Source organism: Uranotaenia lowii, chromosome 2 (genome assembly GCF_029784155.1).
Source record: "Uranotaenia lowii strain MFRU-FL chromosome 2, ASM2978415v1, whole genome shotgun sequence".
In the NCBI taxonomy this organism is placed as follows: domain Eukaryota; kingdom Metazoa; phylum Arthropoda; class Insecta; order Diptera; family Culicidae; genus Uranotaenia; species Uranotaenia lowii.
In genome coordinates this window covers 20,745,444-20,762,785 of record NC_073692.1, presented here as the reverse complement: position 1 = coordinate 20,762,785, position 17,342 = coordinate 20,745,444, and the positions used below count along the sequence as shown (strand labels likewise).

General features: G+C 36.0%; 1 protein-coding gene across 1 annotated transcript in view; it reads right to left on the bottom strand.

Moving 5' to 3' along the window:
• The window catches only part of LOC129748224 (histone-lysine N-methyltransferase 2D-like), a 75,397-nt gene extending 66,381 nt beyond the window's left edge, over nt 1-9,016 (bottom strand). Inside the window, exon 1 of the mRNA XM_055742748.1 lies at nt 7,248-9,016. Within this exon, the coding sequence (XP_055598723.1) occupies nt 7,248-8,327 (1,080 nt within the window). The 5' untranslated portion in view covers nt 8,328-9,016. The remainder of the gene's footprint in view (nt 1-7,247) is intronic.
• Nucleotides 9,017-17,342: the final 8,326 nt, after the last annotated feature.

Genomic DNA, 17,342 nt, shown 5'->3' with positions numbered 1-17,342 from the left:
AATGTTTGCCGGGCAATTTTAAATTCATTTGATGGCGTCGGTTGCCCCGACGATTTAAAAAAAACGAAAAACTCAGAACAAAATATTGCATTTTTCCAAATAACATTTAGATTAGTGTTCTTATGTGAGACTTTCAAAACTCCTGGAATTTAAAAACAAAAATAAAAAGTGAGACTTATACTCCGACTTTGCCATGGAATTAAGACAATCACAAGGCTATTTTCAAGGTCCTCAGCCCTTCAATGTTTCAAAACAACACTAACTAAAACTCAAGTACAGGCCCCGTTCGTTTTTGGCAACATTCGATTTTGGCAACACACGATTTTGGCACATGTGAAAACGGTTATTAGAAGCAACATTATCTTTTAGTTTTCTTTATATCAGGTCCAAAATAATTTAGACAATCACCAATAATACGTTTTACCTTCTGTAATGGTGAAACAAAACAACAACATAAACAATTTTTTTTAAATAATAAAGTACTCAAAAAATACAAAAAGATGAAAAATTAAAAAAAAAACAAACAAATAACTAAAAATGACAAAATCAACTTAAAAATCATGAAGAATGACAATAACAGCAAAAATAACAAAAAAAAACAAAGATTATAAACAAAGCAATAATAGTGCAAAATGCATCAAAAACATGAGAAAAAAACTATAAAAATTCTAAAAACGGTCGAAATATTTCTCAAAATAACGTTAACGATAGTAAAAATTGTTTTTTGTAAAAATAAGAGAAATAAATTTCAGAAAACAAACAGTTCGATTTTGGCAACATTCGATTTTGGCAACACAAAATGTTCTGGCATGTTGCCAAAAACGAACAGGGTCTGGATCTCGAAAACACGTGACTATTTTCTAGTTCTATATTTCTATGTAATCACTTGAAAAAAATTCTAAGAATCTAAACAAATTTGCGCATTGTATTTTTGTCTTTGATTTTAAATTAATACTGTAGATATTTTGGAAGCAGGTATTGCTAAAATCAAATTAAATTTGTTTGTATAAAATATTTTGGAAAATCCATTTATTTCTACAGATTTAGAATATTCATAACAATTTTGAGTCTTATCATACCACAAGCATCTTTTAGTATTTTACAAACAGCATTTTAACCTACAAAACGGTATTGAAAAAATTAAAACAAAATTTCTTATATTTAAATACTTTCAAATAATTATTTCAAAGTATGTACATCAGGACATTAAATTACGGAAATAATGGAAAAAACAAAATAGAGAAAACAGGTAAAAAATTTGTTTAAAATTTAGTTTTTCTTAAAAATGATTACTCCAAATAAAATGAGGAACATGACAATAAGGACAAAAATTACATATAGACCAAAATAATTTAAATTAAAATAAAAGTCAAAACTGCCTAAATTGTCAAAATCGACAAAAGTGTAAAAATTCAAAATTTTATTATTTTTATCATTACTACTTTGACCAATGTTCGTACACCAGTTCAGCTTTCGAAAGAACTAGTTACAAATAAGAGCTAGAGTCCCATTCAAAACAATAAAAACACAACAACAAGTCAACATAAAGTAAATCATAGGAGCTTGATTCTTACATCGTTTGCTACGATAGCGATTGTAGACCAATTCTTTGCCCAACGCTGTTCAAGTTCAAGGTTCGGTACGGTAGATTCGCAGTAACGGGAAATATCTTGATCGTAAAACTGGCTCGCCTCCGGAGGGATGTAATGTGAAGCCATTTAATTTCAAGATACTCGTATTCCATTATTTTGAGTTTTGATTTGCATTCCACAAAACTTTTGTTTTGAAATTCAAATCTTGACACACAAAAATTCTACCTCCTCTTTAGAATTGGTTTTTATTTTAAAGTTTAACTAAATATGTAAGTTCTTGATTTTATACCACCCATTTTAACTTCAAATTTTTTTCATCAAATACAAGGTAATTTAACACACTAACTCCAGCTTGTTAGTGTGTTAAATAACCTAGTATTTGATGAAAAAAAATTAAGTTAAAATGGTTGGTTTAAAATTAAGAACTATGAGACAGACGATTACTACCAACGATAGCCAACAGAATAAGCAAAAAAAATTGAAACACAATATTCACTGCTTTATAACTAATAACTTTGACTATAAAAATTGTTTATGACATTACAAAATGTTTGCTGAATTGAAACATTCCCTAAAAAACCTTTATGAGCCTCATTTTATTTATGACTCTTGTTCTTCTTAGTGCTCAGCTTCCAATTCATAAGGTTTTGATAAATAACACAAGGTAACTCATATGTTCCCGAAATAACTTATAAGTAGATAACATTCATTTAAAAAAATTAGACACTTCTTCGACAAAAGTTTAAAATATTACAAAAACTTTACAAACAAAGGTTTCAAATAAATGATCACTTTCCCCGAAAACAGCAAGTCGTTTTGACTACTGCGAAAAAAGTGATAGTAGTTTTCCTCTTATTCCCTTTTCGCTATTCTTTAAAATATGGGAATTTAAATGAATTTAAAAAAAAAATTTCAAATTAAATTATATTTTTGAAATAAAGAGCTAATCACCGTAAATTTATCTTATTGAAATTATTTTATCGGCTATATCGGTGAAATGTTATATTCTTTGAGAAAGATTATTTAAGAATTGAAAAATTATAAACGGATCGAAGATTAGAATAAAATGAATGATGTTAGAAGTGGGCGGAAGGGTAATTTTAATTTGAAAAAACTTTTCATCACATTTCATCTCTTTGTTCCTCAAAGAGAATTTCATAAAAATTAAATTTTGTTATGTTGTTTTAAAGCAAAAGTCAAATCTACTGGCCATCCTCAACGAGTTTTTTTTTAAAGAATTCAAACATTTTTTTCTGAATAAAAAAGACTTTCTATAGTAATGTCAAAAAAAATTGAAGTGATGTCTTTTGAAATTTCTAAAAATTTAAGCATTTTTCTTTTTAAAATCATTGTATCTATGATATTAAATTACCTAAGTAAAAAAATTATTCTATGATTAAAAGGAAAAGAAACGAATTCAGATTTAGTTTTTGTTTTTTATCTAAGTTTCTTTTTTCATTAGTTATCAATGGTTGATTTCACACAAACTTGATTCATTTTTTAATTATGTTCGCTTTATTAATACAACTAACGGTGATCTAAAAAACCTGACAAGAGATCCGAATTCCGAACCCCTAGTTCATCAAAACCAGCCATTAAAAATAAGCACCTAAATGCTATGCCCCTGAGTTTAAACATTTTTTTTTATTTAATTTTAAAATAAAATCTTTTTTACTTTTTCCTCTTGAATGTTAAAATACTAATTTTTACATCTTAATTTGAATGAATATTTAAAAAAAAATCAAAATGTTTTAAAGTCCTTCTATTTGAATTTTTGATTTTTTTTTAAATTAGTATGTCTATGTTCTTTAAATAAATTTGTTTTTTTTTCAAAAACAATCATCTTCTAAATTTTTTATAAGAAAAACATTTGTGTACCATTTATCTTTTCCAGGACCAAATTTTCAATTGACGGCAACAAATATAAGCCTTTAATAATGAATTGAACATGTCGTATTATGAATGTAAAAGCGAAGTATTGTTAACTTCAAAAATGATTGTTGTTTGCCTTTCATTTTGATATCTAGGAGAGAGCGAATAAATAAAAATGTTGACTTGGAAAACTTGAGATTTAATTTAATATTTTCTTTTTTTTTATTAAAATTAAAAACAATCATGAATCAATTGTGTTTAAAGGAAATTCTGTGAAGTGAAAAATGGATTTTAATTGTTTCCTTATCAAGAATACACATTTCAAATCGTGTTTAAATATTTTCTTAAACTCAATTTTAACCACGGAATTTTTTACTCAATCCTTCCATTAAAAATGGTTAAATGAAATGTTAATCAAGAAAAAAAAATTAAGAAATTAACAATTATTATCATTTGGCTCTAATTTAATTTCCGAAATTCTACTTAAATATTGGTAGGAAATTTTGATTTCAGATTTGTAAAAAAGACTACTTAATGGAAATATTTTAATCACCGGTTGGCGTTAAACTTTTTACACTTATTGATATTTCTCGGTGAGTAAAAACTCAATTTATTTTCAAAATTTTAACTAGATAAAAGTAAGGGGGTGTGAGTTATAACAGCATGTTACGGTTGGTGGATTTTTAATAGACGTGATTAATTTAATTGTGACGAATCTGTTACGTAGGGGTGACAAGGGTCTAAAATGATTGAAAATTGCGTTACGTAATATTTGAACTGCCCCTTGCAAAAGCAAAATTCATCAACCCAAAGAATCTGTACTATGTATGCCGTGGCCGGGGTTGTTCTAATGATCGTTGACTTCAGAGCCGGATTAAGCTATCGGGGGGTCCGGGGTAATATTCCTCGGTGGGCCTCTATGCCATCCCATAGAACACATAATATTTTAAACATTTTTATTAGTGACACTTTACCGTCCTTATGGCATTCGTGTCAAAGTATGTATATTGCATTAAAGTAACCATTATGTTTGGGTACAAGTAACATTTAAAGTTTTATAGCAGGCTACTAGACCAAGTTAAGGATTCATAAGAAGCTTAAAGAGTCTTACAAAACAATCCGTGTTGCTTGGGAGAGTCTCGAATTCTCAAACAAAAATTTCTTACATCACGTTCAAACATTCGGAATGGCTATTTAACTATATAATCGAAAATAATAACTTTGACTACAGCTTTCAAATGCAAAATTCAATTTGAAATTTGCTCAGTAATTCCATAACCAATTTAAATTCTCTGTTTTAGAAAAATTCAAAGAAAAATACTACCATTTTTTTTTTCAAATCAGCATGGAATGGCTTGATGTGTGCTTCTTCGAATGCAGCTTAAAAGAATAAAAGAAAGAATGAAATTCAAATTCCATAGAAATACATATTAAAAAATTCAAGAGTTTAATTAAACATTTAAAGAAAAATTGTATTCTGACTGAACCATATTTCAATTTCTCTTACCAAATTCTCTTACCAATTTCAAATCAAGATTGAAAAACAAATTTCAAATAAAAAATTAAGAATCAAATTTACAATTAGAGCCAAAACAAGAATTTCATTTTTTCAATTAATATTCCAAAGGCTTATTTCAATATCATATCTTTTATAAACTTCAGTATCTTGAACAAAGATCTCGAGTTCTCCAAAAAAACATAAAACTGAAGAAACAGCACACGACTTTAATTTCAACTATGAGATCATTTCAATGATGGAAATATTTAGAGAATAGTCAATTGCTGAATTTAGGATACCGTAAAACGGGTTAACATTGATCACCGGGGTAGCTTTGATCAACATGAAATTTTTGCACATAATCCTGAATGTCAATAACTTAGTCTAAGGGTAAAATATCTAAAAGCGTTTTTCTACGTTTAAAAACCTACATGTTGAGCTTCAAATTGGGAAAATCTTGGTTTGTTTTTGAAAATTTCATATGTAAGTAAAAACGATATTTCAAAATCTGGAAATATATATTTTTTTTTTTTAAGGCTTGCAAACAAACACCCTTTCTGATGAAATCAAAGCGCTTGGAAGCAGTAGGTTTATTTATTCTTAGTAAATTTATAGTTTTAGTGTGTTTTTTTTGTATTTTGATGTAAATTTTTGATATTTAAAAAATAGAGACGTTTTCTAAGAGAAAGGCAGTTTAGAACAAAAGGCTTGAAACCCTATCAAATGGTAAAGTTTGAAGGAAAAATTTAAATAGGAATAGTGCAAGGGCCTAATGAATTGAATGAAGGAAAATTTCATTTTATTTTTTAGTTAGAATGTAATAAGTAATGTTGACAAATTTAGCCCCTTAATTTATGCAGCATCATTGTTCACCATTCGATTTAAATTGTTGTTCGGCCTTAACATACGAACAGCCTTGGTTTATCAATAACTAGCATTTGTAAATATTATGAAGGTGTTTTGTATCTTTTATGATCAAGAAAACTCATTGAAACCGTCAAAATAGAGACTGATAGAAGTTACCCCAAAGCATCAAATCCTAAACAAAGAAAAAAACGATTTTTAACCATGTTTTACATTCATAGAAGTCCAGTACTGGGTTCAAAAATATGAAACATGCCACATTCTGCTTAACAGAAAAAATAATCGAAAAAATAGAAAAAAGTTATCAGTCATAGAATAGGACTTACTTCTGCAGAAGAATGTTACAAAATATAATTACCTTAAAATCAATAGCGTTAAAATTTGGTTAAATCAATTGGAAAAACTTCAATTCGAGTTTCAAATCTGAGACAAAAACTGGTATGGAAAAAAGAAAGCGAAACTCAGTGTTGTCAATTGGTCCTGCTTCATCGACAACCGTATTTATACTCGGAAAAAGGGTATAGCGTGTTTAACTAACGAATGTGTTTATAGTGATCGTAAAATTGATTCTAAATTGCTCGGTCTGGTTATTTAGCAAAGCAGGAAAAAACTACAAATTTCAATATTTTTTCAATGTTTTCCAGCATTTTCTCAATATTTTTTAATTTCAATAATATCCAACATTTATCCAGATATAGGCTGGATAAAACTCAGCAATTATTATTTTAATGTTTGATAATTACTTTAATTCATTAAATTTTGTCAAAGTTCATGAAAAATATTCCTGCCGCCTAGTTCAAATTTAAAGGTTGAAAAAAATTTTATAATAGTTTTCAAGTCGACAATGAAGAATTTCCGAGGCGATTGTGCAAAATTATTTTTACTATGTCTTTTTGCATCGTAAATATCTCAAACACACGTTAACTTGAAAATCTGGAAAAAAAATAGGCTCGTGGCTATCACCGAAATAAAGTGTCCGGATACTAAATGATCATAGCTTTATTTATTGTGGGGCATTCCATTTTTCTCGAATTTGTTCGGACATGCACAGGTTTTCAGGGTAAAGTGGACATGTTTAGCAGTCTATCACCTAGCCTGATTGCCAGAATATTGTTAAATCAAGTCCGTATTTGCTGGATTTATTCACATAATAAAAAAAAATCAAATTGGGTTTGAGCTAGCTTTATCTAAATGATTTTGTTGGGAGTTTGAGAAACAATCTGAAGCTTCTGACGTATTTCGACACATTGATAAAAAAAAATCAGCTTAAATTTGTCCGGGTTTTGTGTTGTTGTTGTGTCAAATGCCCAGATATTTTCAGATTTTGAAAAAAAAAATTATCCTGATTAGCTTATCCGACATAATGCGGAAAAATTCTGCAATGCATATTCTGATATTGAAATTAAATGAAAAACACCCACCTGAAAATGCCGGTTCTGCTCAATGGACGCTAGCCGACTGTTTCCGCTGTTATTGCTGCTGCCACCCCCTCCTCCTCCTCCACCTCCACCCCCGTTACCACCACTGGAAGAGGTCGGCGTCGAAGAAGTTTCGGATTCCGCCTTCCGGACAAACTTTAGCATCTCCTGGTGTTGTTGCTGCTGCTGCTGGTGATGTTGTTGAAGTTGTTGGAGGTGCTGCTGCTGCTGCTGTTTTTGGGAGGTGGTGTTGTTGTTTGTGCCCGAGTTGTTGCTGTTTGATTGTTGAGGTTGTTGACTTGGAGGCTGATGGTGATGAACGATGGCCGTGGTCTGTTGGATGTGGCCCTGGGATTGGGGTTGCGGGGAAGGTTGGGATGGTTTCGATCCCAGGTGTTGCTGGAGGGATCGGGTCGAGCTGGTGGTTGTTTGGTCTTCGGATGAAGATTCGGAACTGAGTCGGGCGTGTGGGGCTGGGGGAAGATGGTGGGAGGGTTGCGGAAGCTGACTCGGATGGTGATTGTTCGGGATCAATTGGTTTTGGTTCGAGAACCGAAGATGGGTTCGGGGGACCGCTAGACGGGATGGATTGAGCTGTTGCTTGAGGTGTTCCGGAAGGTAGAGGCCAGATGATTTGGGGATTTCTGGTGGGAATTTGAGGTGATGGTGTGAGTTCGTTCCGTTTAGATGATCGGTTGCGTAAGCGATCGCCGGAACGGTTGAGGATCTGGCCAAGGGTGGGGCACCTCCGTTGTGATTTATGTGCTTGAGGATGCCTCCCGGAGGTTGTGGAGGCGGTTGATATCTCGGTGGAATTTGAGAAGCGCCTTGCTGGGCTGCCTGGGCTTGTTGCTGTTGTTGTTGCTGTTGCTGTTTCTGCAGGGAATGTTGTGCTAGGGCTGTCTTGAGGGCACCATTAAGAGTCGGCTGTCCCGTGGACGGTGCACTCTGTTGTTGTCCGTTGGTCGATGTAGACGTCACCGGAGGTTGTTTCAGTTTAGTCTTCTGTAGTTGTGGTTGTTTGCCGTTAGCGAGACCGATTATGTTTCCAGATAGCTTCAGGTTATTACTATTTGTTGACATGACTACGGGAATGGTGTACGGGATTAGAAAAGAATTTGTGGAACGACGTTCTTGTCGCGTATCCGCTTTTTCCTGCTCGAGGCACGGTAATGACTTAACTTTCAATGAGAGATATCCCCTCACTTCCTCTTCTCCAGATAACACACTTCACTTGCGAGTTTCCCCCCAAAGAAATGGACACAACAGGAAAGCGCCTCACCGACACTGGCATGAAACCACAAACATGTATAGACACATCTATAATGGGACAGAAATACCACACAATTTTTTCTTCACTGGGACAGAATCTTCGCTTTTCCTTCTCAATCACCGCATTCTTTGTATTCCACGATAAGCAATAGACCGAGAAACGATTCCCTTATCATTTTCCACTGTGGGGTGTCTTCTCCACTATTTCTGTTTCTCCATTTTACACCACTCCAGCGAAGAACTATAAAAAAAAACGCCTCAAGATAGGACAAACGGCAAGTCACTCATTAGCCCACCACACGTTTACGGTTTTCTTATCACTTGGTCACTTAAAATCCCGGCTATCGAATCCATATTACGAGGGAACCGGCCCAAAAGACGCGCAACTGTCACCGGCTGCAGCGAACCTCCAAGTCCACAGCCCAATGATATCCGTTTGAGACCTCCGATGCTGCTGATGCTGCCGGGCACGCAAAAAAGTCGTTGAAGTCCTAAAATTTAAACCTGCAAAACGGAGGAGAAACAAGAGAAAGAGAAAAAAACATGAGACATTAAAATCCGAACAGAATCTCCGGCGAAGCGTCGTCGTCGGCGCAAAGCCAAACATGCTCGTTACAGTTTCCACAACTTAACGAAAGATTTAAGTCGACTCTCTTGGGGAAGGAAGCAACTGTTTAAAAAAAAAAGCTCCAACCGGTCCAGCCAGGCTCGATCCCAAAACCAACTCCTCCAAACCTTCAAGCCGTCGTCGTCGTCGACTTCGTAGAATCGGAACATTTTGTCCCGTTTGGGAAGCAGTGCGCACAAAAATTGACGACGACGTCTTGAGGATGTTGTTGTACCTACATTTGGCAAGAAGAGCGTGAAGAAACAGAAACTTGAATTTTGCATGTTTTTGTCGAATCGTGGTCTTACATTCAGTTTTAAAGGTAGTAGGAACCTCTCCCTTCTTCGTTTCAACTTCCCCCTCTCGTTGGCCGGAACAATTCAAGAAGGTATAGCGATAGCAGGGCTTTCGTTCGTTCGTTTCTGGTATGTGGCGCCTGGAGCAGGTTTTGTTTTGCTTGCTGTTTTTAGGAAATTCATTTGAATGAAGATTCCTCCCTCCTCACTGAATGTGATTACAAATAATTCAACGATTATGTTTAGATCAGTTTAAGTCGGTGGCTCGAGTTGATCCGATCCGATCTGATCTGATGGGCTGCTTTGAACCTTGAAACTGGTTCGTAATCTTTGGATGGTTTTATCCACTGAAAGGTTTAAATAAGACTAGAAATTAAAAATTCAATAAAATATTTTCAATTATTCATTTTATATATGGAAGTATCCCAGATTTTTTGGTTCATATAAAGTTACAAGACCACCTGATACAAGGGACAGAGGACTTTCATAAATGTCAATGTATGTATAATACCAGACAACTTGAACAATTTAAATTAATTTCGGTAAAAAAAATATTAGCACAACGAGGTTGAACATGATACAAATATTCGACTGAGTTTAAGGCCGCATTTTTTGTTTGCTCAAATAACGCATGTTTTAAAAAAATAAAAAAATAATCTTGGTATAGACCCCGTTCGTTTTTGGCAACATTCGATTTTGGCACATGTGCGAAAATCGAACGGTTTTTTAGAACAAGATAACTTATAGTTTTCGATATAATTCAGACTATAATTAGCTGTAATTTTAAATATAATTTAGACAAACACCATGAATACGTTTTTAAGTTCTTGAATGTTGATTAAATATAACAACAATAACAAAAAAATAAAGCACTCAAAAATGAAGAAAAGCATAAAAATATCAAAAATCTCAAAACAAATTCTTACAAAAGAAAAAAATGACAAAAAATGTATATAAAGAAGATGCAAAATGACAAAATTAAGAAATATGATAAAAATAACAAACATTCTAAACATAAAAAAAAGTGTAAAAATGTGTCAAAACACGATAAAAAAAAACAAAAAATTATAAAAATTATCAAAAAAATGTTGAAAAGTTGAGTTTATAAATAATAACAAAGGTTTATTTTTAGGAATAGGTAAGAAAAAAGTTGATGAAAAAAACCATTTCATTTTGGCAACACAAAATTCTCGAGCGTGTTCCCAAGAACGTATTTGAATATTCATTTAACAATTTTAACTTCTTTATTTAAATTTTTTTCGTATTATATAGTTACTTGTAAAAATACGCCCTTGGTAGCGCTTATGTGGTCTAGTGGATAGGCTGGCGCGAGTCTGGTAACCCAGGCGTACTGGGTTCGATTCTCGGTATCGGCAAGAAAATCTTTTGGGTTCGAATCCCATAAGTTGCCGACAGGTAAGATGAGTTTCATTATATCAATAATATATATTTCAGAGGGAATCCTCTGGGGTTAATCTTCAGAGACTATTGCAAGCGGAGTGGATTGCCAACCATTGTAGGTCTCTGAAGGTTGGATGCCTTCCCTCGACGAACCATCGGCCGTGGAAGCCTGAGAAGCAATTCGAAGGCCAAGCCACACAGACATAGGCTGGACCTTGCTACCGATGGGGGAACCATACATACATACATACATACATACTTGTAAAAATACGCCCTTGAATCTTTTAAATGGTAAGGTTAATTTGAACAATGCAGCAATAAGTAACTTAATAGGGAAGCGATTCCCATCGGATTTATTAAAGAGTTTGGTTGAGAGAAAGTTCATTTTTTTACATATCTATAAAATTAGTCATACGAAAGAAGCCAACTTTAGTAGGAGAGCGTTTGTGGGATGGAGAAATGTTGCGATGCTTATTCGAGGACCCTCCAGTAGGGGAATGAATAAGGAAGAGGGGGGCACTCATACATTTTTTGACTAAATTTATAACATTCTAAGAAAATGGGGTCAAATTTGTCATAGGAAAGTATATGAAAATAATAATCTTTTCAGTGGGGAGCTTGAATAGGGAGTGGAATGCCCTCATACGTTTTTTTAAAAACTCGAAAAATGATCGAGTAAATTTTGCATAGAAGGGATTGATGTACGAGAAACGTTTTCTTAATTATTGAACAAATGGAATCTCATAGTTTTATTTTTAACGACTTGGAAAGTGATAAAACAAATCGATTCATATTTGGCTTGAGAGAGGAAATTAATAAAAGTGAAACATTTATTGTTGCATAATTTAGGAGCTAATAAATAAATAAATACAGAGCCTTAATTTAAGATACAAAATAATGATTGGAAAACAAATTTAGGGACAGGATTTGAAAACAGAAAATAATATTTAAGAAAACAAGGATTAAATAAAAACTTTTGTTGAATTTTCATAAATTTTAGATGGTGTAGGAAAGCATACCGGGTCAACTTGTGCTCATTTAAAATTGCTAAAAACATCAATCTCAACAACAAAATATTTGACAAATTTTAAAAATTCAACCATCTATATAAATAAAGAAATTTTCAAAATATTTATCCATAAAGTTCAGCAAGACATCGAGGAAAACTTTTTTACTTGAAGATTTCATGTTTTTTTTATCAGCAATATTTTAAAAATCAATTCCATTAATAAAATCCTGTGGATGTTTTTTTTTTAAAACAAAATCAGGGGTTTTTATAAAATAACAACTAAAAAATTAAATTCTTTCTAATCTTTGTGATTCTCAATAATCTCTGATTTGGCTGGTAAACGGTGGATAATGTGCAACACGAGACCCCATAGTGGTCATATCACCTCTTATTCACAACTCCTATCTCTACCTCCCCGCGGTGCCGGCTGGGGTGCGAGTAACCTAAGCGGAGATCGGGTACCCAACCCCGGTGGATGCTTTGGTCGCATGCAGACTGAGAAGGTGGCCGCACGCGTCTGTTCCCCAGGTCAGGGGCGGCGTGCAACATCAACCGAGCGTCTGTTCTCCAGGTCAGGGGCGGCTCAAACAGCGTCTGTCTTGCAGCAAGCGGCTGAATTTATGAAATGCGGCTCCCGCCAGCTAAGTCCAAGATGGCAGCCCCATCGCGGGATAGGGACTTTAGGCTAACAACCTACTGCTCCTGAAATTTTTATTGTTACAGAAACTGAGAGAAGAAATAACCGAATTGGAACTTTGGCAACGACTTTTAGCATGAAAACACGGACTAGAATTGGAACTTGGAATGTTTTGACCCTTGCCCAGCCAGGAAAGCTGGCTCAACTTGCTAGAGAAGCTAGCCGCCTCAAGCTAGAGATATTGGGACTGAGCGAAGTCCGTTGGCCTAACACTGGAGAACACAAGACACAGTCCGGGCAAGTACTGCTTTACTCTGGCATACGAGGAGAACATGCTACTCGGGAACGAGGAGTTGGTTTCCTGTTAAGCCCACAGGCCCATGCGGCCCTCATAAGATGGGAACCGATAAACGAAAGAATAATCGTAGCCAGATTTAGAACACGGGTTAGAAACCTTACAATGGTCCAGTGTTATGCGCCAACTGATGTTGCCGATTTGCAGGAGAAAGAGCAGTTTTACAGTCAATTGAACAGCGTGGTTGAGAGAATTCCGAAGGGTGACATTCAAATCCACTTAGGCGACTTCAACGCAAAGATTGGCTCCGATAATCAGGACTTTGAGCGCATCATGGGGCGCCATGGCCTAGGACAGATGAGCGAAAACGGAGAGCTGTTTGTAGAATTTTGTGGCAACAACAACATGGTGATCGGTGGATCGCTCTTCCCCCATCGACCAGCACATAAGGTCACTTGGGTATCCCGAGATGGCCGAACAGAAAATCAAATTGACCACATCTGCATCAGCCGAAAATGGAGAAGGAGCCTTCTTGATGTCCGCAACAAACGAAGCGCAGACATTGCATCTGACCATCACCTCGTCCTTGGCTAGATACGACTGAGAGTTGCGCGTGTCCAACGGCGCGAGGAGAAAGTCGGGTGTCGATACGACGTCCGCCGGTTGGAGAATCCAGAGGTGAAAGAGCATACGTTGAACAGCTAGAATCCCGAGCCTCGGAGCTGCCGACAGACGGAACAGTCGAAGAACAGTGGTGTGGAATCAAGAATGCCTTTATCACGACGAGCCATGGTACTCTCGGTAAAGTTTGTGGAAGACGAAGTGAATGGATGTCGGATGAAACCTGGAGGATGATCGATGATCGGAGAAAGGCGAAAGTCGGAATTGAGCAGGCATGTACCGGGTCAGCCAAAGCAGCCGCCCGCTTACGATATGCGGAGCTGGAAAAGGCAGTTAAAGGAGCTTGTAGACGAGACAAGAGAGCCTGGACAAACTCCCTAGCCGAAGAGGGAGAAAGAGCCGCCGCCATTGGAGATATCCGATTATTATATGATATTTCTCGCCGCCTCAGTGGTGCAAGGACTAATGCAAGAATGCCGCTGAAAGACCAAGCAGGTCAGCTGCTGACCGATCGAACAGATCAGCTCAAGCGTTGGACTGAGCATTTTGATCAACTTTTTCGAGTTACAAATAGCAATGGCCAACAGAACCCGCCGCTCGAGGCGCCCACAGTAAGTCGCATTAATGGCGTCAACTCGGAAGCGCCCTCGCTGGCTGAAATAGAAGCGGCAATCAAGGACATGAAATCCAACAAAGCGCCTGGAATCGATTGCATTCCTGCTGAAATGCTCAAAGCCGACCCTGCCTTGTCAGCACAAATGTTGCACCGTCTATTCGCTGACATCTGGGATACTGCAACATTCCCGGCCGACTGGATGCAGGGTATCCTCGTAAAGGTCCCAAAGAAAGGAGACCTAACAGAGTGCGGTAACTGGCGTGGCATAACTTTGATCTGTACAACCCTCAAAGTACTCTGCAAAGTGATCCTGAACAGGATCCAGGAGAAAATAGACGCTACACTCCGACGGCAACAAGCTGGATTCCGATCCGGACGATCATGTGTGGACCACATCACAACGCTACGAATAATACTGGAACAAATCAACGAATTCCAGGACTCTCTTCTGCTGGTGTTCGTTGATTTCGAAAAAGCATTTGACCGACTGAACCACGAAAACATCTGGGCTGCTCTTAGACGACGAGGGGTCCCAGAGAAACTAGTCCATCTCATCGAAGCACAGTACGAGGCATTTTCGTGTAAGGTCTTGCACGACGGTGTCTTGTCCGAACCAATCCCGGTAACTGCTGGAGTGAGACAAGGATGTATTTTGTCACCGCTGCTTTTTCTCATCGTAATGGATGAGATCTTGACTGGATCGATTGACTGTAGACCAAACCGAGGATTGCCGTGGAATCCTTCAACCATGGAGCAACTGAACGACCTTGACCTGGCAGACGATATTGTTTTGCTCGCCCAAACACAACAAGACATGCAGAGCAAACTCGACGACCTCACCGAAAGCTCCAAGGCAGCAGGTCTCAAAATCAATGTTGGAAAGACCAAGTCGATGGAAATCAATACAGAAAATCGTTCCAATTTCGTGGTAGCTGGACAACAGGTTGAGACAGTGGAGTGCTTCCAGTATCTTGGTAGCCAGATTACGCCTGCTGGTGGGACCAAGAAGGACATCGAGACCCGGATCAGAAAAGCCCGATTTGCGTTTGCGAGTCTCCGAAACATCTGGCGGTCACGCCAGATCTCTCTACGAACTAAGATCCGAATCTTCAACTCAAACGTCAAATCCGTATTGCTGTACGGGTGTGAAACTTGGTGCACATATGCGGTGACGACGCGAAAACTGCAAGTTTTTGTGAATCGCTGCCTGCGGAACATCATCCGCGCTTGGTGGCCTGGCAACTGGATCTCAAACGTTGAACTTCATCGCCGGTGTCATCAAAAGGCGCTAGAAATCGAGATTCGGGAACGTAAGTGGAGATGGATTGGGCACACGCTGCGAAGAGATGAAAACGAGATTTGCAGAGAGGCGCTTGACTGGAATCCAGATGGGCATTGAAGAAGAGGCAGGCCCAAAAGCTCGTGGCGGCGAAGTCTAGCCGCTGAAATCCGCACAGTTGACGAGAACCTCGGCTGGCAGCAAGTGAAGACGCTGGCTCCGGATCGCCAGCAGTGGAGATCTTTTATCTCAGCCCTATGCGCCGGTCAATCTGCGCTGGACCCTTAGGTAGGTAGGTAGGTTTGTGATTCTCAGCTGAGTTGTGTATACAAACTAACTTGAGCTAGAAATTGGAAATTTAGAAATTGAATCATTAATTCAAATTATAAATCTGCTATCTCTTGCAATTTGAATTTTATTTTCATCTTGATTACATAACTCATTTACGAGCCATTCTGAATCTAAATTTTGAATATTAATTCTCAATCTGAATTTTGAATCTAAATTCAAGTTTAAATTTTGGATCTGTTTTCGAATTTTAATGTTTTTTTCTAGTTCTAAATTCCAGTTCAGAATTTTAAAAATGATCCAAGAAGTGAAATTTGTTTCCAAAATCGACTCAATTATGATTGAGCATTCCAAATTGTCTGAATTTATATGGGCTTGCCCGGTTTTGCAATGAAATTTTCGAGGTATGCCCGAATATTGGAGAAAACTGCTCGCGTTTTTCCAGATTTATTCACATTATTTGATAATTTTTTTAAAAAAATCTCAAATTCAGTATTATTGATACGTTCTGGAAAATTTAATTTTTAAAGTTTGTTTTATATAAATAAACAAAAAAAATTTTCGGATGCCTCAAACATATTGAACGCAGCTAATGTGCTTCGACAAATACATTAAATTTAATTTTTTTTGTTACTTTTTCTTAATTTGTTTTGGATTATTACCTGAAATTTTCTCAAATTTGCCTGGATATTATCCGGGTTTTAGAACATAAACATTATATCAATTACCCGATTTTTGCAAGGTTTTTGAAAAAAAATCCCGGAATTTCCCGGTCTGGCTACTTGCGAAAATAATTCTGGAAAGCTCATATTTCAAAATTTATGATTTCAATCGGATCTCAATTATTTATTTTCAATCTGACTTAATTTTTAATTCAAGACCCCTTTTTTTAAAACTTTGCTTTGTTTGATACCTGCAAACAAAATTTCGAATCTGAATAAGAAACAAACATTAAGGACGAATTCTTATATAATTTGTTCATATCGGAAAATTGTCATCCAAATATTGAAAATGCGTATGAGTTTCGAGAATCATGAATCAGATTTTGTTCGATTTGCAAATCGAAATTTGAATCAGGATTTCAAAGCATCATTTCATTTCTTATATCTAATGATGAATCGAACTGAAAATCGAGAATCCTAATTTGGATTCAGTATCATAAATTTGAAATCAGCGGTACAATTTTAATAGTTTGGAACCAGATTCTCTGAAAGGAGATACATCTCATTGAAAATTTAAATTCAGATTCAGAGCCGAACTTCCATCAAAAAGAGATTTTTTTAAAACTGTAGCAGGATTTAGGATCAGTTTTAAAGATTTTGTCGTAATTTCTGAGTCAAGTTTGTTACTATCTAAAAACCTTACTTAATCATAAATTTAAATTTAATTATAATTCAAAATTTTGAATACGGAGTAGCATATCTTGCTTGTTTTTTCTGGACTGTCATGGAGGAGGGAGGGGGGGGTGTTTCTTACGGCAATGGCTTCCATACAAAATCAATAAAACAAAACACAAGAGTAGATAATTGTTCTCGACTGGTAAAACTGTATAAACGGGAAAATATTTCGGCTTTTTCAGTCAATTCACGGATCCAAAACACCTTCTCTTCTTATTCCGACGTTTCGTTCTTTATTTGAAAAAGTTCACTTCCTGTGAAAAAGTTCAAATAAAGAACGAAACGTCGGAATAAGAAGAGAAGGTGTTTTGGATCCGTGAATTGACTGAAAAAGCCGAAATATTTTCCCGTTTTACAAAACACAAGATTTCTTAAACAAT